Source organism: Dasypus novemcinctus, chromosome 12 (assembly GCF_030445035.2).
Source record: "Dasypus novemcinctus isolate mDasNov1 chromosome 12, mDasNov1.1.hap2, whole genome shotgun sequence".
Lineage (NCBI taxonomy): Eukaryota > Metazoa > Chordata > Mammalia > Cingulata > Dasypodidae > Dasypus > Dasypus novemcinctus.
The window spans coordinates 100,310,154-100,335,114 of NC_080684.1; the positions used below are offsets into that span (position 1 = coordinate 100,310,154).

At 54.6% G+C, this 24,961-nt stretch overlaps 2 protein-coding genes across 13 annotated transcripts in view; one reads left to right on the forward strand and one right to left on the reverse strand.

The window, feature by feature from the left end:
* Nucleotides 1-2,442, forward strand: part of SGSM3 (small G protein signaling modulator 3) — a 51,907-nt gene extending 49,465 nt beyond the window's left edge. For 2 of the 6 annotated variants that reach the window (XM_004447819.3, XM_058309170.2), the window contains 7 exons: nt 80-150; nt 258-306; nt 406-491; nt 1,318-1,440; nt 1,557-1,617; nt 1,833-1,909; nt 2,264-2,442. In XM_004447819.3, the coding sequence (XP_004447876.2) occupies nt 80-150; nt 258-306; nt 406-491; nt 1,318-1,440; nt 1,557-1,617; nt 1,833-1,909; nt 2,264-2,405 (609 nt within the window). In that variant the 3' untranslated portion in view covers nt 2,406-2,442. The other 4 variants (XM_012526616.3, XM_058309172.2, XM_012526614.4 and 1 more) reach the window with 3 other exon arrangements.
* Nucleotides 2,443-2,444: 2 nt separating this feature from the next.
* The window catches only part of MRTFA (myocardin related transcription factor A), a 307,327-nt gene continuing 284,810 nt past the window's right edge, over nt 2,445-24,961 (reverse strand). For 4 of the 7 annotated variants that reach the window (XM_058309168.2, XM_058309167.2, XM_058309165.2 and 1 more), the window contains 11 exons: nt 23,349-23,424; nt 21,453-21,614; nt 17,325-17,503; nt 16,612-16,761; nt 11,417-11,670; nt 10,969-11,140; nt 8,848-9,909; nt 8,267-8,362; nt 7,701-7,853; nt 7,405-7,465; nt 2,445-3,978 (listed from right to left, as the gene is read on the reverse strand). In XM_058309168.2, coding sequence (XP_058165151.1) covers nt 3,461-3,978; nt 7,405-7,465; nt 7,701-7,853; nt 8,267-8,362; nt 8,848-9,909; nt 10,969-11,140; nt 11,417-11,670; nt 16,612-16,761; nt 17,325-17,503; nt 21,453-21,614; nt 23,349-23,424 — 2,883 coding nt within the window. In that variant the 3' untranslated portion in view covers nt 2,445-3,460. Of the gene's footprint in view, nt 3,979-7,336; nt 7,466-7,700; nt 7,854-8,266; nt 8,363-8,847; nt 9,910-10,968; nt 11,141-11,416; nt 11,671-16,611; nt 16,762-17,324; nt 17,504-21,452; nt 21,615-23,348; nt 23,425-24,961 lie in introns of all 7 variants that reach the window. The other 3 variants (XM_071218717.1, XM_071218716.1, XM_071218715.1) reach the window with 1 other exon arrangement.

Genomic DNA, 24,961 nt, shown 5'->3' on the forward strand with positions numbered 1-24,961 from the left:
GCAGTGTCTCCTCTTAGCCCCTACCTGGGCCTGCAGGACCCTGTGGCTTTGACCCAGCACCCACCCTGTCTCCTCACAGGCCGCAGGCCGGGAGGTCGAGAGAGACTTTGACTCGGTTTACTCCCGCCTGGTCCTCTGTAAGACTTACAGGTAACTGGGCTGCCCTGCGACCTGGCAGAGTCCACAGGTCTTGGGGAGGGAGCAGGCAGAGCCCAGCCCAGGGGCAGCTGGAGCTGTGGTTCTCCCTGGCCCCACAGGTTGGATGAAGATGGTAAAGTCCTGACCCCAGAGGAGCTGCTCTACCGGGTAAGTGGGGGCAGTGGGCAGGGCCTGCTCGGACAGACTTCGAGGCTTCTGGGTTGGCAGGTGGAGGCGCCTGAGTGATCGCCCCCACGCCCTCCCCAGGCTGTGCAGTCCGTGAACGTGACCCACGATGCGGCACACGCACAGATGGACGTCAAGCTCCGCTCTCTCATCTGCGTGGGGCTCAAGTGAGGGTCTGCATCCTGGGTGCTCATGCCTCTCGGTGCTAGGCCTGGGTGGGGGAACAAGGTGCAGTGTCCTCCAGAGCTGGGAGGATGGCTGCCTGCTCAGGCTGGCCCTTGGGCTGGGCCTTCGACAGACAAAGCCTGGAAGGTGGCCAGGGCCTGGCAGCCGATGCCTGAGTGGTGTCAACCAGAGCCCTTCCTCTGGTGCAAGACTGGCAGGTTCTGGAGCCGGGGGAAGGAGCCCGGGGCACTGTGACAGCTGTATTTTAGCAAGGAGCCTCGTGAAGGTGCTCACCAAACACGGCCACTGCAACAAATGGAGGGGCCGATGGGGACATGAAGCTGCCTGGGGGGGAAGAGAGGACCATCAGGGCTGAGTGGGCGCGTCGCCCTGGACTGTGAGAGGCAGCCCAGGGAAGAGGCTGACAGGAACAGAGGCCAGAGCAGGGCGGAGGGCCCTGAGCCCCCAGGAAGTGGCAGTCCTTGGAAAGCATGTCTCAGACGCAGAGGAGAGAGCCATGACAGGGCAGCGGGGATGTTCAAAGGACCAGGGAGGCCCAGGCGCTCTGAGCGTGAGTGTAGAGAAGGGGCTTGGGAGCGAGAGCCTGGGCTGAACCCTGGAGTTGGGGTGGAGGGCACGCAGGTGAGGAAACGCCCAAAGGGACAAAGGGGGGCCCTAAGAACCCTGCCGTGTCTGAGCCAGGCACACCTTTCCTGTGGAGGGTGGTCTGGGAGTTGCTGTGAGGGTGGGTTTGAGGCGTCGGCTGCCAATGGGGGTGGAGAAGGGCCTCTGGCCCTGGCGCCCCGCTCCTCCCAGCCGTGTCCCCAGTGAGCAGGTCCTGCACCTGTGGCTGGAGGTGCTCTGCTCCAGCCTGCCGACCGTGGAGAAGTGGTACCAGCCTTGGTCCTTCCTGCGCAGCCCTGGCTGGGTCCAGATCAAGTGCGAACTCCGGTGAGCGCCTCCACGCAGGGAGGAGCGCCGGCTCCCTGGGTCCCCCACCCTGGGGTTGGGGGAGTAGAGGAAGGGGCGGAGGGTGTGATCCTCACCTCCACCTTCCTCACCTCCAGAGTCCTCTGCTGCTTTGCCTTCAGCCTCTCCCAAGACTGGGAACTTCCTGCCAAGAGAGAGGTGTGTGGATTGGGTGGGTGTTTCTCCTCGTAGCTCATCTCACCAGGGGCGCGCAGAGGGCTGGGCCAGGCAGCTGCTGGGGGGCACCTGGCAGCTTCCGGAGTTGGCCGAGGCAGGGCCTGGGTGAGAAGTGCCCTGGCCCCTGCCACCCTGGTGTGCGTGCCCTGGGCACCCGCCCTGGCCCCGAGGCCATGACAGAGCTGTCCTGTGTGCAGGAGCAGAAGCAGCCCCTGAAGGAGGGCGTGCAGGACATGCTGGTGAAGCACCACCTCTTCAGCTGGGACATAGACGGGTGACGCTCTGCTTCCAGGGCCCTGTTGCACCCAGGCCTCCCAGAGCAGGAAGAGAGAAACGCGGCCCCGGCCCACCCTGAATTGTGGGGTTTGAGGAAGACCCTGGGGAGCCCTGGCCTCCCTCCCTTGGGGGCCCCTGACCACTGCTGGGGGGACATTGGGGTGCCAGCTAAGCCTGACCCTCTGAGTGCCTGGGGCCCCAACTACCCTGTACACCTGAAAGCCTTGTGAAGAGCGACAGTCACAATTTTTTGCTCAGGAAGGGGGTGGTGGGGAGTTAATGGCAGATAAAGGCTCCTCGGCCTCTGGTTGTAAATAAACCATCTTTGAGACTGCTGCTCCTGTCTCGTCAGCTGGAAGACAGCAGAGCTGCTCAAGGGGCCTCCAGTCCTGCACCAACTTCCCCTTCCCCCCAGCAGGGCTGCCTGGATGTTTTCTGCGTGGGATGCGGCGTCACTCCTGATTGGGGGGGGGGGGGGCGGACTTGGGCCCTGACCACTTCCTCAGGATTAACCAAGACGGACTGAAACCAGCTGGTGTTTTTGTTTTTATTTTAAAAAAGTTCACACAGCTTCCCCCCCTCTGTCCCAGCCCTTGTTTTGGTGACTATTCCTAAATCCCTACTAGTGACTGTGACAAGCCAGACGGTGAGGTTGCCCAGACAAGCCAGGGCAAGAGGCAGCCAGAGCCTCTGCCCATCTCTCGGCGCCCCTGGCCTGTGCTGGCTGCAGTGAGGCAACAGGGTGGAACAGGACCAGGGCCAGGAAGCACCTCTGTCCTTGTGGCACTGATAAGGAGCCAGGAAGCAGGACAGCTGGGGTACGGGTTGTGGCCAGGGAGACTACATGTCAAACACACGTGATGGGAGGGGCCGGGGCAGCTGCATGCCGGGCAGGTCCTGTGGTGGGGGCACCTGACCACGCCCCACTGTACCAGGGTGACCAGGCCCCTCAGTATGTGCAGAGTAGGAAGGGAGAGCTGCTGCCACCTCCCACCCCTCAAAAAAAAAATACATGTGTGTGTATGTGTCCATATATGCGTGTTGCTATATAATATAGAGGTATCTACACATGTACAGAAACTTTTTGCCACTAACCACTGAGTGGTTACGCTACATCAAGACACAAAGGCCAGGGCTCCCCGGCCCTGCGGCTGGCTGACACGGGGAAGGGGAGGTAGAGGTCCAGCTCGTTTCTTCCCTCAGAGGGAAGGGAAGAGAAAGGAGGTGAAGCCCTTCTACCCACCTCAGCCCAGGGCTTCTCCTCCTCTAGCCAAACTGCAGCCAGACATGGCACCTCAGACCTCAAAAAAGGAGGTCAGATTAAAACGCCCCCAGGTCAGAGCCCAGAATTGCTCCTTGAGGCTTCTCTCAGCCCTGGGTAAGCCCAAGCCCAGTGTAGGAACCCTCTGCTCCAGCTTCCTCCAAGGACTGTGATTGTCAAGACTCACAACCCTGCAGAGAGGCTGAGTCAAGCAGCACAACCAGCTCCAGCTCCCCAGCACCCCACCTGCAGGCCCCTCCCCATCCCCCTTTCTCTGGAACCAGAGAGCTACAAGCAGGAATCCCAGTGGAGTTGCAAGTCGTGGCCATCAAGGAAGTCCGTGGAGAAGAGGCTGGTGGCCGTGGTGCTGAGGGGGGCCAGGCTAAGCACGGGGCCACCTGACGACAGCTCCAGCCAGTCCATGCTGTCCAGGTGGCTGTCGGCAAGGTCCAGTCCCATGCTGCCACTGGGCTCTGGGGCAAAGTGCAATTCTGAAGTGTCCATGGGCGACGGGGGGTGGTCCAGGATGGCGGAGCTGCTCAGCATCTGGCTGTGGAGGTCGTCGATGAGGGAGAGGGGCTCAGGCCCCTCGTGCCCTCCCGTCAGCAGGGGCAGCCCCGTGCTGCTCTCCAGGAAGTCCTCCAGGCGCCCAGGGAGGGAGGGCGAGGCTGACGGAGGCAGGGCAGCCTGGGGGAGCTCCGTGGAGGGCGAGGGCTGTGTGGCCAGGGCAGGCCTGCAGGCTGCAGTCAGGGAGGGCTTCTCTTCCCCAGGCAGGGGTGAGGACTCCTTGAAGTCAGCTGAAATTTCTGCCCGAGAAAGCAAATGGGTGTCAGAATCGCAGCCTGAGCCAGCCTGGCGCCCTGCCCCTCTGTGTCCTGCCTGCCCGCCCTGTGCACAGCCACATCCTTGCCACATGCCCTCCTGGCACAGCCACCCCTTAAATGCTGCAATGCCCAGCCCGCTCCCTCCCTCCCTCTTGTACAAACCCTCATCACCCCAGCAGCCTGGTCCCTCCCATAGCTGCAGGTACCATCTAGCCACTGCCTCCTGAGCCCCAGCGCAGGCCTTCTGCCCGAGGCCTGTGCAGTGAGGCCAGCCCAGCAGCCTCTACACCGCCTGCCCTTGGCAGAAGCACCCCCTTGGGATAGGCCCAGCCAGCTGGGTCTTGAGATCCTTGGATGAGAGAGTTAGCAACGGCTATTGAGCTCTTCTTCTGTGTTTTTTTAAAAATTAAGATAAAATTTACATAACAAAATTCACAATTTTAACCATTTCCGCATCAAGCTCTTCTAGGTGCCTTAATGCGCCATCCCTTCTAGCCCTCAGAAGAGCCCCGTGGGGGATGCCCCATCACTGTGCCCTGATGACTGTCTCATCCCCGCCTGGCACCCCAGGCTGGGCCAGTCCAAACCAGGATCCAGTTTCCCTCTAACCTGCTCCTCCACTGGGTTCCTGCGCACTAGGGAGGCTGTCAGTTTCCCTCGGGCTGCAGAAGCCAGAGACCTGGGAGTTGTTCCTGACTTCTCCGTGTTGACTGCTCACCAGGCCCCACTGAGCTGTCCCAAGGCCTCTCATGTCCACCACGTCTCTCCCTACCACCACCCCGAGAGTTTAAGCTGCCACTGGCCTGCGGTCTCACAACAGCCACCTGGTTTTCTACCTCGCCTCAGGCTGCCTTCCTCCCCAAACTCTCCAGGCAGCAGTCTCAGCACTCTTTAATAAACTGCAGGGCACCTCCCTCCCCCTACGATGGCTGCCCACTGCCGTCCTCGAGAGCGAGTCCAGCCACCACTGAGCCTGCCCTTCCAGGTACAGGTACAGTGAGCTGCCACCCTCTGTCTGTCCATCTGTCCCATGCCTCTCTAGAATTGTCACAGGTTGCTCCTTCTACCCAGACAGAACATTCTGAACCCCTCTGTTGACTGGAGGCTTTCGCTCCTGGAGAACTTTCACTACTCCTACAGACCCCCCCTGAGCAGCCAAATCTACATGAGGTCCTGTCCCATGAGCCCTTGTGGCACATTTTATTTCTTTTATCGTCATAACTAAGGCATCAAAACATTATGTGACTTCCTGCTGCGAGTCAAGGAAATCCTGGCCTGGAGATAGTTATGAACACGATTTCCTGCCCTTTGGGCTTTTAGAATAAGGGAGACAATGAAACCATGGCAATGCATATGTCACCCACTAGACCAGGGGTGCAGGCTAGGCCCACCAGAGCCGGGGTCAGGAGGGGGCGCGGGAGGCCTTGTTAGAATCCTATTTTCATCCTGGCAGCAACCGAAACCCACTGGAAGGTTTTAAGGAAGGGAGAGTTAAGTTTTGAGGAGATCACTAGGCCTGATATAGAAAATGGCTGAGGGAGGGCAAGAGAAGAACAGGGATGAAGAGTGAGTAAGTCACAGGCAGGGAGTGGAGACTGCTTCATTCAGTGGCCGCCCCTGGGAGCTTGCCAAGCGGCCCTGTACAGTACCGAGCCTGCCCAGGCCCCCCACTTCTCGTCTCGTAACCACGCCACACTTTCTCCTCTCTTCCCCTACCCATAACACTGCCTGTCCTCAGATCATTCCTCCTCCTGACCCGGGCCGTCAGAAGAGAACTCTCACCCTCTCCTGCCATCTAGCTGGTCCAGCATTGCACCCACACACTGCCACCGCGGGCCGCCTACACTCCTACCTGAAGCCAACCCTTCCTTTCAGTGCTGGAACCTGTCTTCTCCACGTACTCAGCGATCCGTCTCCCCTAAACCTTGGTTTTCCACTCTACTAGACTGTTCCCATCAGCAGGCAAATATGCTGTTACTTCTCCCATCTAGCAACAGCCCTTTTTCTTTGCTCCACTTTGCAGGAAGAGCTCCCCAAAGTGCTCTCTGCACCTGCTGCCTCCTCCAGTCTGTCCTTGTCCTTGACCAGCTCCCATCAGGTGCTGCTCCACACGCCACTGCAGCGCAATGGTTAAGGTCGTCACAAAAAGGTCCATGTCCTCTACGTAGGTGACAGCCTATCGGCAACCCCTAGCTTCCTGCCGCCCCTGCCAGCTCCGCTCCGTCTCAGCTGCTTGGTCCCCTGCTGCCCCGAGGCCAGGCCCTTCACCACCAGCCTCCACGCCGCTTCACCTGCCTCACAACCGGGTGGCCTCATGGCCCTGACTGCCTCCAGGCACCTCAGACCTCACTCCCAAACCCCACTCACATGGCAGCTGCCCAGGGGGCTCCCCACTCGAAGGTCTCCTGACTTGTCTAAAATTGCACATTCCACCCCATGCTCTCGCCTTGCCCGTCGCTGACAAGCTCACCCTGCTCACCCAGGTGTCCCTGACTCCCCTCTCTGCCTCGCACCCCATACCCAATCCATAGAGAAATCCACGTGGTGCTCTCTTCCACACACTCCCCTGGCACCACTCCCACCGTTTCTTCACCAACCCAGGACTCCTGGCCTCCCTCCTGGATCCCTGTCTGTCTCCCAACAGGCCACCCTGTACCTGCCCTGGCCCAGCTCCAGTCTAGTCTCCAGAGCAGCCAGAACCATTCTCCTAGAGCAGACCAGGGCACGTCTCTGCTCCAGCTGTGCAGCGGCTCCCACACTACCCAGGATCAAGGCCGACTCCTCCCTGGAGCCCACCAGGCCCTCACAGTCTGGCCCGGGACCTCTCTGGCTTCTTCCCTCTGCTCGCCGCTCCTCCAGCGCTCCAAGCACGTGCCTTCCTCAGGCCTCTGCACTGGCCCCCCTAGGGACAGACGGGGCTCGAACCCTCGCCTCCTTCACGTCTCTGCTCAGTGAGGCTGCCCTGACCTCCAGCCCCCACCCCTGGGGCAAGTACTCCCAAGACACTTCCACCTTATCTGCTTCACTTACTGCTTTCTAACACCAGGTATTTACTCGTTTGTCAGGGTTACTGTCTATCTCCCCCGGTAGCCTGTGAGCTTCACAGAGCCAAGGGGCTCTATTTTTGCTCTCCAGTACATCCCAAGAAACTAGACCAGCGCCCACTGCACAGAGGTGCTTGACCAAGTAAAGGTCTGTGGTAGGAATGCAGCCCCCTCTTCACAGCTCTTCTCCCCCCTGCCTTGGGGGAGGGTGTGCCTTATTCATTGCTGTATCTGAAGTGCTTAGTACAGGCTCGTCACTCATTAAATGTCCAATAAAGGAAACAAAATCAACCAACCTAGAGTTAGAGGTAACCTATGAAGACAGAAGGCAGTTGGGGGGCAGCTGGGGACATCTGGGCTTTACCTCCACTCTGAATAAGAATGTCAAACAGGTCATCCATCTGCTGGCTTGAGGAACCATTTTCCTGAGGGACAAAAGTAGATACAAAGATGAATACCTGGAACAAGATGCCTCACAGCCCCGGGTGCCCAGGCTGCCACTGCTGAGACTCCCCCGGCCAGCCCTGGAGGCCCCCTCCTGGGACAGCCTGTTCTCCAAGGCCTTTCTGACCTTGGGAGATGAGCTTCCGCCTGCCCCTGGCAGCGAAAGCCCAGCAGCCGAGGACGTCGTCCTCCCTGGCCAGTCCTGACCCTCATCACCTGCTGCTTGGGCTGCTGGTTCACGGCTTCCTCATAGCCAGGCGTCTCCTTCTTCAGCAGAGAAGTGGGGGTCCCAAAGAGGGGCTGTGGCGGGTGTTCCAGCTCCATCTGGGCAGGTGGGCCAGGGCCTGGAGAGCCAGGCTGGGACAAGGGCTGGAGAGGAAGGCAGGGAGAGAAAGAGCGGTGGGGGAGGGGAGAGCAGGCCAGGGCCCCCTGACCCCTTCAGGAGAGCACGGAGGGAGGTGTCTACTGCTTTGCCAGCTGCACTGGCTTTTGGGAGCTTTCACAGAAGCCACTGGGGAGGAAGGGATACATGATGGGGGAGGCCCTGACCTCTGACCCTGCAGAGGCCAGGGTGGGCATGTGCCTGGATGCCTGGGATTTGGTACAAGCCACATGGAGGGAAAACGGAGGTTCTGGGCTGCGTACCCCTTGCTCCAACTGAGATGTTTGCATCTTCTTTCTGCCTGAGGCTCTCAGGGTCCCTTGTCTCCCATCCCAAGGTACCTGGTTCCTGTCTCTGTCCCCCCACCTCCCCATCTCTGCAGGGCTGAGAGGTCACTCACCTTTGAACCAGGATGAGTGGGAGGTCTGGGCTGTGAGGGTGGCAGAATCAAGGAGCCAGCTGTTGATGACACCTTGGTGGGGGACAGCTGGCCTCTCTGAGGGGAGGGAGAGGAGTGGAGGTGGCAGCAGGCTCAGCCCGGCAGCCCCGAGCTGGCTCTTCTCTGCCTAAGCCCAGGCTCCAGGTCCAGCAGGGCCAGGCTGCCCAGAGGCCAGGGCTGTGCGCACTGGGCCATGGGGGGCTGCCCTGGCCCTCACAGGGACCCCCCTCTCCCCCGCCACAGAGCCAAGGGAGGAGCAGCTCTGCTGAGGGCTGCCCGGAAAGGTGAGCAGGTCTCTGGGGGCTCCAACTCATGTCTGTGGGGTCTTGGGCAGGTCCCTTAGGCTTCCTAAGTCTTAGTGTCCTCATTGGTTGGTGAAATGGGGATGGTAATCCTCTCATTTCAGAAAGTTGAAGGCAAGATTAAATGAAGCAGCCATCTGGCACAGAGGAGTGCCTGGCCCACAGGAGCTGTCCTTAGTGGAAGTGTCTTCATCCCTTCCTCCCACACCCCTCGTTCTGCTCCGCCCACACCCCAGGTACCTGCCGGGGGCTCCTGCTGGGCAGGCCAGGGCAGTCTGCATTCTGATTGGTCACGGTGAGGACAAGGTGGGTCCCTGATGAGTCAGTGATGAGGGTGGGAGGTGTGACCCCCTTGATGAGGCTGGGGCCTTGTGGGCCCAGAAGCAGCGGGGGAGCGGGGGCAGGGGCAGGGGCAGGCGCAGGGGCAGGCTCAGGCTCAGGCAGCACAGCTTCCTGCTTCACCACCACAGCCTGGGGCACCAGAGCTGGTGCAAGAGCATCTGTGTGGCTGGCAGGAGGGGCAGCAGGGGTTGCTGGGCTGGGGCTGCAGGGGTGAGCAGGGCCCAGGGGCTGCGGGCTCAGCTGGCAGCTGGAGAAGCTGTTCTCCTGCTTCACTGGGGTGCTGAGAGTGCCTGGGGCTGGGGCTGGGCCTGGGCCAGAAGCCGGCTGCTGGGCTCGCTTCTCCTGCTCTAGCTGCAGCCTGAGCCACTCCACCAGCTGCTGCTTCTGCCGGAGCATGCGTGTCAGCTCCTCAATCTGCTTGTCCTTTTCCTGCAGCATCTGGTCCTTGTCACGCCCCTCCAGCTCTGCCCGCGCCCCCGGGCTCAGGCAACAGGACCCAGCCCGGGCGCCCTCCTCCTTTACGAGGATTTGCAGTGGCGAGGCCTGCAGGGTGAGCTGCGTCAGTGGTGATGTCACCATCTCACCAAAGGTGTCCCCAGGCGTTGAGTTCTCGTCACCCGTGCTGAGCAGTGAACGCTCTGAGGGGGTGGGAGACACAGGGGGGGTAGAGCCCGTGCTGCCAAATTTCACCACTCCATGGCTGGTCACTGTAGCCACCACCACCTCGGCTGGGGCCAGGCCTGCTGCCACCAGGGCTGGTCCTGTGCTTAACCGGGCTGCCGGGAAGGCTACCACCACCTCGCCGGCCTTGGGCAGGAGAGAAGTGGTAGCAGGGGCCTTGGGGGCTCCTGGAGCAGGGCTCATTTGATCCTGGTAGGCACGCAGGCGCTCGATCAGGTCTGTCTTGGTGCCTGAGACAGGCAGTGATCGCAACTTCAGCTCCTGCTTCAGTTCCGCCACCTGCAAGGGGTCGAGAGTCGGGGCAGCAGGGAGACCCAGGGACAGGTGCACAAAGGGAACTGGGTCCAGCCAGGACAGTCTGGGGAGGATGGAAGGTGGAGCATTTTACCTGTTAGGCTTCACCTGTGCGAGGCCCCACTGAGCACTTTAAACACATCAACTCCCCTGGCCCCCCCCAGCCCTGGCCGCACCAGCCCTGGACGCACAGGCCCGGCCTCCTCCCATTTGGGCCTGCCCACACCCAGGCTCCCAGCACCCAGGCAGTCCTCGGCACCTTGCCTCGAGAGCAGGGTCCGCACCACAGTTGTGCCTCTCACCCCAGCACAGGGCCTGGGGCTCAACTAATATTAATTAAACTGACTGACTTCTATAGATGAGAAAACTGAGCTGACAAAAGTCAAATAGCACCTTCCAGAGCACACAGCTGGTGAGTGGTGGAAGCTGGGATGGGAACCCTGGGCTGAAGGACTCTGAAGCTTGGGCCCAGCTGCCCCATGGGCGTCTGAGGCTCAGGCAGGAGCCAGCCTGGTGCGAGGACAAACTCTCTAGGGAGAATTTGGTCTGCGGCATCTTCTGATGCGGTCATCTGAGTGGCTGCCCCGAGCCAGGCCCTGCTCTCAGCCACGGCAGGCACGGCAGGCATGGAGCTGGCAGGTGGGCCTGACCTGGTGACGTGGGAAGGTGGGGTGCTGGATGGGGACAGGCCTGGGTTTAAATTCTGGCTTGACCACTGATTAGGTCTGACCTCAGGCAAGCTGCTCTACCCTCAACTCCTTAAGGAAGCTGGGGGTACACACTACCTCGCAGGCCCCGGGCCCTGTGAAGACACTGGCGGATGGTACCGCCTGCGATGCCAAGGCTCTTGAGGCTGACCCCACCATGCGGGCCGGAGGCAGCTTCCAGGCCTCTGTCTGAGGAGCCCTGCTCTACCACCAGGGCTGTGGGTCCTGGGGCTGGTGGCGCTCCCTGCCTAAAAATGAGGCACCCACAAAGCCCTCGTAGGAGAGGCCAGACTGGGAGTGGCTCAAGCCTTCCAGGGGGAAGAGGGGAGCTGCTTACCTTCATGTCGTCCAGGTTGGCAGGCAGGGCTCCCGGCTTGGCAGGTGGCAAGGTGCTGTTCTGGCGTGCCAGCCCACTGGGCCCAGGGGTGCCTGAGCTCGAGCTGCCATTGGTGGTGGAAAGGCTCCGCATCGGGGGGGGCCCGCCATTTCCCAGAGCCTCACCTGCCGGTCTGAGAGGAAGAAAGGGCAGAGGAGGACCTCAAACACCACCCGCGTCCTCAGCAGGCAGAAGTCAAGAGCCGGGGCTGCAGGGCTGGGTACAGAGACGGGCAGGAGGCAAAGGCCCTGCCTGCAGGCCAAGGAGGCACCACCTGGGGACCCCTCTTATAGGATCCAGACCAGCGGGCCCCAAAGATCTGGGTTCACCCAGCACCAGGCCTGGCATCTGCCTGTCTCAGGCAGCTCTGGGTGGGGCAGGGGACGGGCAACGCCGAGTGGGCTCCTACTTTGGCGGGGCAGGCAGGATGGTCTGGTAGTTATAGTGCTGCTGCTGCTGCTGGTTGAGGATCTGAAGCTGGAGGAAGAGCTGCTGCTGCTGCAGGATCTTGGCATAGGAGGAGTCCATGGGGGGTGCCCCCTTGTCCTGCTTTTGGTCCGGGGGGATGTACTGATGGTATTTCAGTTTCTTCACCTTTGGCTTTAGCTCCTTGGCCTTCTTGCTGCGCTGCGACTTCTCACTGGCAGACTTAGGTTGGCTTTGCTGAGGGTCCGGGGAGACAAAGGGCACCATCAAGGGCGGGGGCGCGGGTGGCAAGGCCCAGGAGCAGGGGCCGGCAGCCCTCCCGCACACCCAAGCACGGCCCACCTTGCCAATTTCCACTCTTGCTTCTTGGACTCCCCCCCCGCCCCCAAAACAGAAGTGTGCCAAGAGGGGGCTGGTACTGACCGGGGGAGGGGAGTCTGGGAAGGGCCCTAATCTTAACAGAGCTCCCAGCTTGGAGGGAAAAGAATCAACCAAATGCACAGGCAGAGACATCGCCACAACCCCAAGCAGAGTGTAAACACAAGGAGATAAAAACACCGCTGGTTTACAGAGCACATACCATGCCAGACCTGGCGCTTTACCAGCAGGCTCCTGTACACCTCTCCAGAATCCTGCCCAGGCAGGAATTATCATGTCCTAGTGAAAAGGACGCAACAGCCCCAGAGAAGTCACCTGCCCAAGGCCACACAGTGATCAGGACCTCGTAGGTAAAGGAGCTGCATTCACACCCAAGACTCCAGAAGCTCAAATTCAAAGACTCCCCTAGCTGGCACCACAGGGAGGGCTTCCCACTGGGCTCTGAAGATCGAAAAGGACTTGGAAAGATCATGAGGGCTGGGCAGGCCGTGTGAGAGGCCAGTCCTCCGACCGGGGGAGAGTAGAGCTGAGTAAGAAGCAAGAGTTAGCCAAGGAGTACTAGGGAAGGGCTACGGAGGGCCTAGAAATTTTTGAGCAGAGAGCAGTAGCGAGAAGGATGGACACAATGTGGGGGTTCAGTTAGGGTCGTGAGAGGTGGCAGTGGGGACTAAAGGGATGGTTTGGGTAGAGGCGATCCTCTATTGGAAAAACTGACATCACAAGCGTGTGGCAGCTGAGGAGTTTGGGGTTCGGGGTCTTGAACTTTGATACTGTGAAGAAGGTGGCCCATTCATGGAAGCAGGAAGAAGTACTGGTTCCGTCATCGAGTGTGGGAAGAGGGAGGAGAAAGGGCAGCGCTGTTGAGCCTGTGGGGACAGAAAGCACAAGGGAGCAGATGGAATCCTAAGGCAGAGAGGAGAGAGGCAGCCAAGTCAAGGCAGGGGGAGGGGCAGTCCCTTCCCCATTTAGAAGGGAGAAAGAAAAGGGGCCAGAGAAAGAGCACCTGCAAAGGTGAGAGGAGAGTGCTGAGGGGAGAAGAAGGATCGAGGAAGGAGCCCCTGGGCATGGACTGGGGACCTTCAAGGAGGGGCTTCAGTTCACCCCCTCCCTGCCGATGAGGCAGGGGCCTAATCAGGTAAAGAGGAAGAGCAGGCAACACGCATGTGAGTTGCTCTTCTATGTGTGTGGTGCCCACAGGAAGGAGACAGGGTGACAAGGAGCAAGTCTGGGGGAAGATTTGGGGGAACAATGTTTAGCATCTGTGGACAGTAAGGAAGAGACTGCAGATGCAAGACAGGTAACAACTAATGAGGCAACAACCAGGAGGCAGCAGAGTACGTGCAGAGCACAGGAGAACCTCGGAAAGGAGGCGGCCACCACTGCTCCTTGGGGATAGAGGGGGCAGGATGCCAGGGAAGCAACAGGAAGGTCCTGATATGGAGCAAGGGGCGCTGAAGGCCTCAGGAGAGATGGTGTAAGGCCATGCGCAGATAGGAGACCACAAGGCAAGATTAGGGAGCAGGGAATTGCTGCTGCCAGAGAAGAATATCAGGAAGTCCCACAAAATGAACAGGCAAGGAGGAATGAGGGAAGACGGTGGAGGAGAAGCTCCAGGAACCGTCCCTCCACCAAAACAACTACTGAATTGTCAGGAACAGTGTGAATCAACTACTTTGAAATGCTAGAGTCTCCTGGGAAGAGATGGAGGAAGAAGCTGGTAAACCACAGCAGATTTGAACAGGCAGAAGAAAGGACCAGCCAACTTGAAAGCAATGCAATTGAAATTATGCAGTGTGAGGATCCAAAGGAAAAAAATGCAGAGACGTGAACAGAGCCTGAGGGACCTATGGGACACCATCAGACACACCAGCATATACCTCACTGGAGCCCCAGGAGGACAAGAGAAATAGAAAGGGGCAGAAAAGGTAATTGAAGAAATACTGGCCCCAGACTTCACAAATCTGATATGAATATATACTTCCAGGAAACTCAACAAAATCTAAGCAGGGTAGCTGCCAGATCAACACCATGACAATTAGAATGACACTGTCAAAAAATCCAAAAACAAAGAGAAGATTTTGAAAGCAGGAACAGAGAAGAACTCATCACATACAAAGGATTCCCCAACAAAATTAACAGGTTTCTCATAAACCATGGAGGCCAGAAGACAGTGGGATGGCATAAAATCCTTAAAGAGAAAACAGTCAACTAAGAATTCTATGTTCAGCAAAATTATCTTTCAAAATTAAGGAGAAATTAAGATATTTACAGATAAACAAAAGCTGAAAGAGCTAATTACCGGAAGACCTGCCCTACAAGAAATGCTAAAGGGAGTCCTTTAGGCTGAAATAAAAGGAAACAGAGACAGTATATAAATCAAAGCTATAAGAAGAAATACAGAACACTGGCAAAGGTATAACTACACGGAAAAATTAAATATCCAGTATTATTGTACTTTTGGTTTATAACTATCCCCCCATCTTATCACTTAACAGGCAAAACATGTAAAATAACATTTAAAATCTTTGTAACTGGACAACAAATGTATAAAGAAATAACCTGAGATAATAACAATATAAAGGAGGAAGGACAAAGATATAAGGGGGTAGAACTTTTTTTTGAGGTACCAGGGATCAAACTCAGGACCTTGTACGTAGGAAGCAGGCACTCAACCACTGAGCTACACTCCCTCCCCAGGAGTAGAGCTTTTATATACTACCAAAACTAGGTTGGTACTGGTCGAACTAAGTTGCTCTTAGTTTTAATGTGTTCATTGTAATTACAAAGGCAACCACTAAGAAGTAATGAAAAAGTGTAGAGAAAACGAAAGAAGGAGATAAAATGGTACAAAATACCCAAAAACAAAAACACAACCCAAAAAAGGGCAGTAATGAAGTAACTGAGGAACAAAAGACAAGACATACAGAAAACAGCTGAATGGCAGAAGTAAATCCTTCCTTCTCAGTTATTCCTTAATTCCAAATGCCAATGGATTAAACTCCCCTATCAAAAGGCAGAGCTTTGGGGAGTAGATGGGGCTCAAGCAGATGAGCACCCACCTCTCACATGGGAGGTCCCGGGTTCAGTTCCCGGTGCCTCCTAAAAAACAAAACCAAACAACAAGCAAAACAAACAAAGGAAAAAACCAACTCAGGGAAGCTGATGTGGCCCAGTGGTTGAGCACCAGCTTCCCATGTATGAGGTCCCGGGTTCAATCCCCAGCCCCTAGTACCTTGGGGGGGGAGTGGGGGAGGGGTGGCAGAGCTTGGCAGAATTGATGAAAATGAGAAAGCATGATCCATCTATATGCCATCTATAACAGACTCACTTTAAGTGAGTCATCCACACACAGAGTGGATGAAAGTAAGAGTGGAAAAAGATACTCCATGCCAACAGTAATTGAAAGAGATCTGGAGTGGCTTCATTATTGTCAGACAAAATAGAGTTTAAGTCAGAAAAAACTATGAGGCGGCGGACTTGGCCCAGTGGTTAGGGCGTCCGTCTACCACATGGGAGGTCCGCGGTTCAAACCCCGGGCCTCCTTGACCTGTGTGGAGTTGGCCCATACGCAGTGCTGATGCGCGCAAGGAGTGCCATGCCACGCAGGGGTGTCCCCCGCGTAGGGGAGCCCCATGCGCAAGGAGTGCACCCCATAAGGAGAGCCGTCCAGCTCGAAAGTGCAGCCTGCCCAGGAATGGCGCTGCACACACGGAGAGCTGACACAACAAAATGATGCAGCAAAAAAAAGAGACACAGATTCCCGTGCTGCTGACAACAGAAGGGGACAAAAGAAGATGCAGCAAATAGACACAGAGAACAGACAACCGGGGTGAGGGGGAAGGGGAGAGAAATAAATAAATAAATAAATAAATCTTAAAAAAAAAAAAGAAAAAAGATTATGAGACAAAGAAGGACATTATATATTGATAAAGGGTTCAATCAAGCAAGAAAATATAATGATTGTAAACACACATGCACCTCAGAACACAGCTCCAAAATACATGAAGCAGAAGAGACAGAAATGAAGGGAGTAATACACTGTTCTACAATAGCAGTTAGAGAGTTGACAAACATTTCAGGAACTCACAGAGCATTTAAATAGAAAATCAATAAAGAAATAACAGACTTGAAGAACACTATTAACCAATTAGAGCTAAAGGACTTATATAAAACACTTGGAAGTCCCGGGACTAAGGTCACAGAGATCTGAGGCCAGGTGTTTGGGCAGGGCAGTGAGGACCAAGGCACCACCAGCTCTTGGTGCTGCTGAAATCAACAGCTGACAACCCCTCCGCATGCCGGTAGGCCCAGTTCAGTGTTCCTCAGGCAGAGGTCCCCAGTGGATATTTATGAAGTCAATGGCAAACCTTACTCCTTTCAGTTGTATCAGGGTAGGCCTTACAGAAGGAAAATAAACATCAACATTCAATAGTGCCAGCTGTGTGACCTTGGGCAAATCACTTCACTTCTCTGGTTCGAAATTTGCAAAACAGGTACTACTATTACTTCATGAGGCTGTCAAGTGGATTCAATAAGAACATGTGGGGACTGTCACGGATGAAGGAAGGAATGAATACGTGGCATGCTGTACTCAGTAAATGGCGGCTATGGTCACTGCTAGTGTTTCCCTGGAGAAAAGGAGGACATAGGAAGAAATCCCCAGATGACTTAGTGACTTCCGTTGGTCCCTAACCAGTGGGAGGAGGTATATATCCCCCTCACTTTGCAGGTAAATGAATCACAGCAGGGCTTAGAGGGACGAAGGGAGGGGGAGGGCCCAAACCCCTGGAAGAACTGTACCTTAATAAGTGTTGGGGTGGGCTTGGCGGTGGGAACAGCGGTTCCATTGGTGAGGCTGGGAGGCAGCAGAGGTGGGGGAGGCAGAGGTGGCTGCTCAGCCAGAAACAGTGTTTCTCTGGAATCTGGGCCCATCGGGAGTTGAGATACAACCTGAGAGAAGAGTGGAGAAGTAAGGACACCCTCCCTTTCCTGATTGTGCCCACCTTGCCCCTCTAAGGAATCAGGGATCCGGTATAGGAGGCAGAATGGCAGCCAGCCTTTGGGATACCATCTCTGCCAGAGAGGATAAATGATGGGCAAAGACCTGGGGAGGAAAGGGCACTCCCAGGGCAGGAGAGGGAATGGAAAAGGAAGACACATGAGGTCGGAAAAGATCACTGAACTGAATGCACTCAAGCAAAGCAGGCTGTTCTGAATGAAAGAAAATGGGGTAGCCAGAGATATTCGTGAATCCAATTTCATGGCAGCCTTAGCCAGCATCCTCTGTCTAGGCTGGCTCAAACTGTCTGTGATGAAATAGTGGGCCCATTGCCAACATGCCCCTCCTGGCTACCAGCCAGCTCCTGAACTACTGGGACAACACCCCCCTGGCCTCCCGGGGCTAGAGCAGGAGTCATCCACTAGGCCCAGGGAGACATCTTACTTCTGGGCAGGCCAAGCAAGTATGGAGACCTTGGGGAACAGGAGAAGCATCTGGAAATGGGCATGCTCACCTGAGTTGGGGACACAGAGGTGGTGGCACTGGGCAGTGATTCGCTGACTCGGGCTTCCAGGGGTGATGGCACCGAGCTCTGGGATTCATGGCTGGCCGGCTGTTCTGGGGATAAGGCATCGCTGCTGTCCTCATCGAAGGAAGAGCTGTCCGCTACTTTTGGATAATTCACCTGGCCCACTGAAACCCAAAGCCAGCATAAGACTCCACCTCTGGCCTCAAGGCATGGGCCAAGTACAGGAAAGGCCCTGCTCCCTAGCCAGAGGCAGCCCCAGGGAGGCAGACAGGGAACCGGACTAGAAGCCAATGGGCTTTGTCTGTCCAAAAGTGTTCTTAGAAAGCTCATCATCAGGACCAAAAACAAAGGCCAGAGAGTCCTATCAGCCCATCAAAGTGCTCCCTTGGGCTAGAGGCAAAGCCTAATTTTTACACTGTTGCTTTCAACTCTTAACTATGCTTAGTCTTTGAAGTCGAATTGCTCTTTCCCTATATTCTGCTGTCTCACTGGGAGATCCCTGACTACCTCCTACACTTCATCTATTTTCCTGCTGTTAAAGGCACTTTATTTCCACCCTAAGGCTGCACAAAACTCTCCTCTTTCCATGATGCTTATGGAGCCTGTGATAAGGCTTGGAGCTCTGATACTGCCAAGGTAGGGATCATGGGGTGCTCGGACTGGTGCAACTCCTCCCTTTGCTGACTGCCAGAAATTCCCAAAGGCCAGGTCTACATTAAGAAGCCTGACTCTGAGGCCAAAGATGGAGGGTATCCCAGAAGAGGGAGGCTTGCTTGCACAGGTGAGTGGCTAACTGGCAGTATGGCAGGTAACTCCCAGAGCCTCACTGCCTCAGCAGCAGAGACCATGGGAAGAAAGCATATCCTGTCAGCTGTCACTGCTCAGACCTAACCTACAGCTAAGCCCCGGGTATGCCCACGAGTGCGTGTCCTTCTGGGACAGGCAGGGGCCAGGCAGAGCAGGGAGGGAGCTGCAAGCAGAAGAGGGGTACTCTCTGGGGCCCCAGTGTGGAAATCCTAGAACCCAGGGGGAAGGAAAGGTGGGAACAGGGAGCATGGGGAAATCTGAAGAGGCAAATAGGATATTTCAAAAGATGCATGTCACAACCACTGCCTCAGCACTGGTGGTTCTGAAGTGGCCCGCTTTTCACATCAGGAGGAAATGTTCCCATGGTAAAGGTTCAGAGGTGAGCTGCCGGCCAAGACTGAGGAAATCTGCAGTGGTGGGAAGACCACAGAGAAGGAACAAGAGCAAGCCCGTGGTGGTGGCTCAGTCTGGGTTTGTCCAGGTAGTATCTCTCCCAACACAGAGCCTTCCTCTCCAGGAAAGGTTCCAAGACCCTTTCCTCACTTGGAACCTGGGAAGGATGCACTGGCCGGCTGTGGAAAGGGAGCCAGGAACGCCACCTCTAGGCCTGCACTCTGTCCCCACAGCACGGCTGGCAGCGCACTCCCTCAGCTATCTCGACAGGTTGCACGTGCACGTGCACGGAGTGGGTGGAGCGCACTGCCTGCCACGAGCTTGATGCCAGCTGGACACATAGACTGTTCCCCACGGTCTTACTCCTAGTGAGGGGAACCTGCTGTGGGAGGGCAACAGCCCAGCACCCAGCACTCTATGCCTTGGGGAGTTTCAGGTCCAGTTAATTCTCTGCTAGAGGGAGAAACAGTCACTCAGGGAACACTTGGGAGAGGTGCAGGGAAAACTTCCTGAAGGAGAGGGGCTTGACATGAACCTTAGCGATCAGCTGGGAGGTGGCCTAGAGAAAAAGGTACGAGCATGTGAGCGAGCAAGTGGGGATGAATGTGCGGTGTGTGGTGTACAGGCGTGCTGGGAGGGTCCATGGGAAGAGTCCTGGGAAGGCTGTGGGAGGTGAGGCCTTCCCTACCCCTATCCCCTACCTCCCACCTCTCCACTGCCGCACACCCAGCTTTGCCTTCTTTCCTCCTATGGAAGCTGAGACTTCCCCCTTAGTCCTGCTTCAATTTCCTCGTCCTCCTCTGGAGCTGTCCAGCCATTGCCCCTCTCTTCCCTCTTCTCTGCCTCTTCCCTGACTCCTTCCTCTCAGGACATGAACCTGCCACATTTCTCACAGCCTAAACATCTTTCTTCACCCAGAATCTCTGTCTTTTCCTTCTGCATGAACTCTTGAAAAAATAAACATTTGCTGTTGCCATTTCCTTACCTCCTATTCATTCCTCAGACTGCATGACCTGCCTTTTGCTGACAAGTGTTCCTTTTTCCTGAGTCCCCAGAAACCACCTCATTGTCAAACTAAACTACTTCCCATTCCTCAGACATGCCCTGCTCTGCCAGGCCACCAGGCCTCTGCCCATGTCTTCCCTTTGTCCTTCTCCACTTGGCAAGCTCTGATTCAACCTCTAGGTTGACCCTCAACAAACTTGGGTACTTCCCCACCCACCACCGCTCATCCCCATCCCTGACAGAAGTCCCTCTCTCTGGTCAGCTCCTATGCACTTTAGGCACATATCCATTCTAGCCATTCTCAAGTAGTCTGTAATTAACATTATTGCTAATAACAGCAACTATTCTACGAGAGCCCCCCAGGCACCAGGCACCACGCTAGGCCCTTTATGCCCAATGCATTACTGTGGGTGATCCTAAAAACGTCGCACAAGGCAGGTGACTCAGTCCCAAGCCCCAGGGCCCATGGCTTTCCTAATGTGCAGTGATGTTTATATGCCAGTCTTCTCACATCAGACTGAACTTGACGGCAGGAGTAGTATTTTATTCATCTTTGTCACTTCAGGATCTCGCACAGGGCTGGGGCACATTTTCAACTCTCCCAAGTCAGATGGTTGGTTGGCTGGAGAGCCTGTAACTGACCTGGGACCAAACATGGCCAGCAGCTACAGTTGATGGGGAATCTGGTGAAGATCTGGGAAGCACTGAGATGAGGCAGGATGAATGCCAGGACAAATCAGTGAATAAGGACACTAGGGTATCTTTGAGGGCTATAAGGGCTTCTGTGCCCAAATGGGAAAAGGACTGTTAGTGGCCCAGGGCGTGTCAGGCTCCAGCATGGCAGCTGCCCACTGTGCTAACAATGCAGATGAGGCCCTAGGAAACCTCCGGTCTCCTCTGACCCAGGCTCAGGGCCAAACTCAGTATGTTTTAGAGGCTGCTCCAGCAGTTCCCCTCTCATGCCCTGATCAGCATTATAACTTATTACTGCAGAGGGCAAAGTGAAATCTCTTCTCTGAAAGTACAGCCTTCTCCCTGTGGGCAGGAACGCATGGCCATGTCTGAGATCGGGTGTGAGCCTTACCAAGGCACTAAAGGCCCTGCACATCCTGGGCTCAGGCAACCTCATGTCCTGACACTCCTCTCTCCAGCTCCACAGGCAAGCACCCTGAACTGCCTTAGGGGGAGTTCATCTCTTCACCCAGAAAGTTTCCTCTCCTTCCCCCTCCTACCAAGCCCATCATATATACTTTAATTCCTACCATTCCTTCAGCTCCAGGTTTGCCCATCACCTCCTCTAAGATCATGGCGCAGTTCGGTGGCCCTTCTCTGTGTGCCTGGAGCGCTCTGAGCTCCCTCCAGTCCAGCTTCTCTGTCTTGCCATTGCCTGCGTACCTGCCTGTATCCCTTCCTGGGCATGAGCTCCATAAGGACAAAGGGTTTTGGTCTGTCCTGTCGGGCTCTGTTCCTAGCACCTGCCACTGTTTGGATCAATAAATATTTGCTGAATGAAATATCGGGTGAAAGTGCCAAGTTCCAAGAAGGGATTTCACTAATAAAAACAGTGATGCACAGATTTTTAATTCCCAACATCTCCATAACAATTCTGACACCTACCTATGCTGTGAGAAATAAGCCCTTGAATTTACAGAGATGGAATGTGGACAGAAATCTATTATTTATTTTGTCCGTTATTTTTGTATGGCCCTGATCCTTAAGGCAACTGGCACTATTTCAAGCCATTCAGTCTGTTTGTCAGGCCCTTCCGTTGTGTACCTTGGTTCCATAAGACTAATAGGCAGGGAGCCAAACAGCAAGAAGCCAAGAGCCCTGACCCAATTTTGCTCCACTCACAGCAACCCCTTCCCCCTGCGTCCTGGCCTGCACGTCCACGCAGGGTGGCCTTACCAATGATGGCTTCCTTCAGGCTGGACTCCACAGGCAGGATGTTCTTCTCTACCAGCTCCATGGGTCCAGGCCTCTGTGCAATCTTCTCGTTGAGGTCATCAGCCAGTCTGGCTCTCTTCAGCTTCAGCTGCTTGGCCTGGAGGGAGGGCTCAGCCGAGGTCTCTGCCCATGAGAAAATGAGGTGCAGGAGGATGTATGAGTGAACCTGGTTCTGCCCTGGGAATTCCAGAGTAACTCTCCAAAGAGTGGCCAGGCCTCAAGCTTCATGAGGTCAAAAGAAGGGACCCCTGTGGGCAGCATGCGGTCACTCACACCAGCGGTCACGAGGCACAGGCCAGCCAGAGGACTTCCTGGGGTGGAACTACAGAGCTGAAAGAGCACCAGATGACAGAATGCTTCTGCTCTACCTTGAACTTGCCATGTCACTGGGCCCAATTTCTCTCCTTGCTCAGGGTCTCAGTGTTTATCTTCAAAATTGTGGGGTTCAAACTAGGAAAGCTCTTCCAGTCCAAAGAGTTCAAAATTAAACAAACGAAAATGCATGCATGGGGAAGCAGCTGTGGCTCAACTGATAGAGCATCTGCCTACCATATAGAAGGTCCAGGGTTCGGTACCCAGAGCCTCCTGACCCGTGTGGTGAGCTGGGCCATGAGTAGTGTTGCCGCGTGCAAGGAATGCCATGCCAGGCAGGGACCCCATGTATGGGTGCCCTGTGCAAAAATAGTGCAGCCCGCCTAGGAGTGGCACTGCACACATGGAGAGCTGATGCAGCAAGATGACACAACAACAAAAAAGCACAGTTTCCTGGTGCCGCATGACAAGAATGGAAGCTGACACAGAAGAACACACAGCAAATGGACACAGAGAACAGAGAGCAGGCAACGAGGGGGGGGAGGGGGAAGGGAAGGGGAGAGAAATAAATAAAGCAAATCTTTAAAAAAAAAATGCATGCATGGATTTACTCTGCTCCCAGGAACCAAAACCTTTGCTTCACAAGAAATGTGGAAAGAAGTGTGTGGCTGGGACCAGGGCAGGTACGTCTGGAATGATCTTATTTATATAATTACAGGTGTCCAAATAATGCTGAGTCAATGAATGCGTGAATGTAAAAAAGAAAGTAAGTGAATTTTTAAACCAGATTTTCAAGAGAGGAAAGCTTTGCCCTGGCAGAGAAAAGAGATTCTATCCACCACTAAGATGTGGTGAGGCGGTGGACTTGGCCCAGTGGTTAGGGCGTCTGTCTACCACATGGGAGGTCCGCGGTTCAATCCCCGGGCCTCCTTGACCCGTGTGGAGCTGGCCCATATGCACTGCTGATGCGCGCAAGGAGTGCCCTGCCATGCAGGGGTGTCCCCCCCCGTAGGGGAGCCCCACGCACAAGGAGTGCGCCCCGTTAGGAGAGCCGCCCAGTGGAAAAGAAAGTGCAGCCTGCCCAGGAATGGTGCCGCACACACAGAGAGCTGACACAACAAGATGACGCAACAAAAAGAAACACAGATTCCTGTGCCACTGACAACAACAGAAGCGGACAAAGACGACGCAGAAAATAGACACAGAGAACAGACAACCGGGGTGGGGGGGGGAGGGGAGATAAATAAATAAATAAATCTTAAAAAAAAAAAAAAAAAGATGTGGTGAGATCAAGAGTCTCCAATGGCAGAGGAAAGGAGTCAAGCTAACTAACCTAAGGCAATGTGATCAGGTACTTTTGGTAATTCTCCAAAACCAGTGGCAGCTACCACAGCATTGCTGTTTCACTGTGTTAAGACTCTGGCTATACCCATTGCCAATGGTAAAGGAGGGTGATAAGAGAGAGGAAGAAATGTGGATGGAGCAATAATAAAAGCACACTGAGAACATGGGTTTAGATGAAGAAGCATTTCCAATCTAACTCACCTTCCAAAATGTGCATCCTGACTAGCTCTGATCTTTCTGGCCGGGAACGAATCTTCCGTTTGAGATAGTCCTCTGTCTATGGGAAAAACAAACCAAGAAGCACTCAAAACAGGTTACAAGCTTATGACATGGACAAGGCTACAAAAGCATGGCCGTAGGGCTGCTGCTGGTCACCTCTGCATGACCCCACCCCCATGATCTCAACTTGGTGACTCAAGGTTCTGAACAAGGAGAAGCCTGGGAGAGGCATAGCCTTGGGAGGAGACATTAACTTTCAAGACCCTGTGTCTCTCTCAGGCTGGATTACACACACATACATGTAATATCCTCCTTTTATTACCATAAAGATAATATATGCTAACCAAAGAGAATTTTGAGAAGTAGAAAGGGAAAACAGACAAAAAAAAATTGTTTTAATCATCATCCAGTTAGTATCTTGGGACATTTGTTTCTAGTCGTTATTCCATGTAGACAATAATTTTGCAGCGTTATCATACTGAATATAATTTTATATCCAATTTTTTAAAAAATTAGCATTGTATGATCTCATGATCATTTTCAATTCACTTTGAATGGCTGCCAAATGGAATACTAATTTTTATAACATAGTGTCATAACTTTAGTTCCCCAAAACCCAATTTCTCATTTCTGCATTTATTAGATTCTAGGTAAAGTAAATCCATTCCTGCTGACCAAAGCTTAGGCTATAAGGTAGACCTGACCCCAGGCCTGTCTGACTCCAGAGTATGCAATTGACATCTGCATTAGCATTTTCAAACCACAGATCAAAGACCATTAATGTGTCGAGGGGAGCTGAGGGGAGGGAATGGGAGGAAAAATATCAGAGCACACTGCATGTAGGAAAGGTTAAAGCTTGTCCTTGCTCTGGCCTTTTGCTCCCTTGGTACTCTGGCTGGGCAGCTGCACCAGCCCTGGGGTGGGGGAGCTCTCTAGTAGAAGGTTTAAAGCAGCTGTGGGCTCTGGGTGTATCACCCAATCTGCCTCGCTGTTGAGAGGATGGCAGAACAGGTGGTGGGTGCTGCGGGTCACAGTTGCCAGCGGGAGGCATATTTTCTAAGCTATCTGAAGCTCTAAATAGCAGCTAAGGTTGAGGTGGACTACAGTAGTGATTAAGAAAACATCTTAAGCCCACAGACAAAAGTTTGAGTCCCAGCTTTCTACTTACTAGTTAGACAAGTTGGTTAACCTAGTTAACTAATCTTAGCTGCATCTATAAAATGAGGGCAAGAGGACCTAATTTATGAGAGCTAATATGGCAGAGAAGTACTCAATAAAACAGCAGCTTCTCTAATTAGTTATGATTTACTCCCTGCCTACTTGAGAAGCAGTCAAGGAAATGGTGCCCTGTCTTAAGAATGAGTTGGGGACGGGCACAGGAAATGCCACTCTTTTTCTCCCCCTGAATTCTCTAATACCCTCAGGAAACCCCCAGCAAACAAAAACTGCATTTTGTTACGCTTTAATTTGCAGTACCCACGACCCCATTCTTCCCACTCACTAAGAACTCATCAGGACTTTCTAAGGAAGTTTTTTTTTTTTTCACAGAAGAAAGTAAAAAAAAGTCTTATAGGCAAGTATTTCAGAGCCTATAA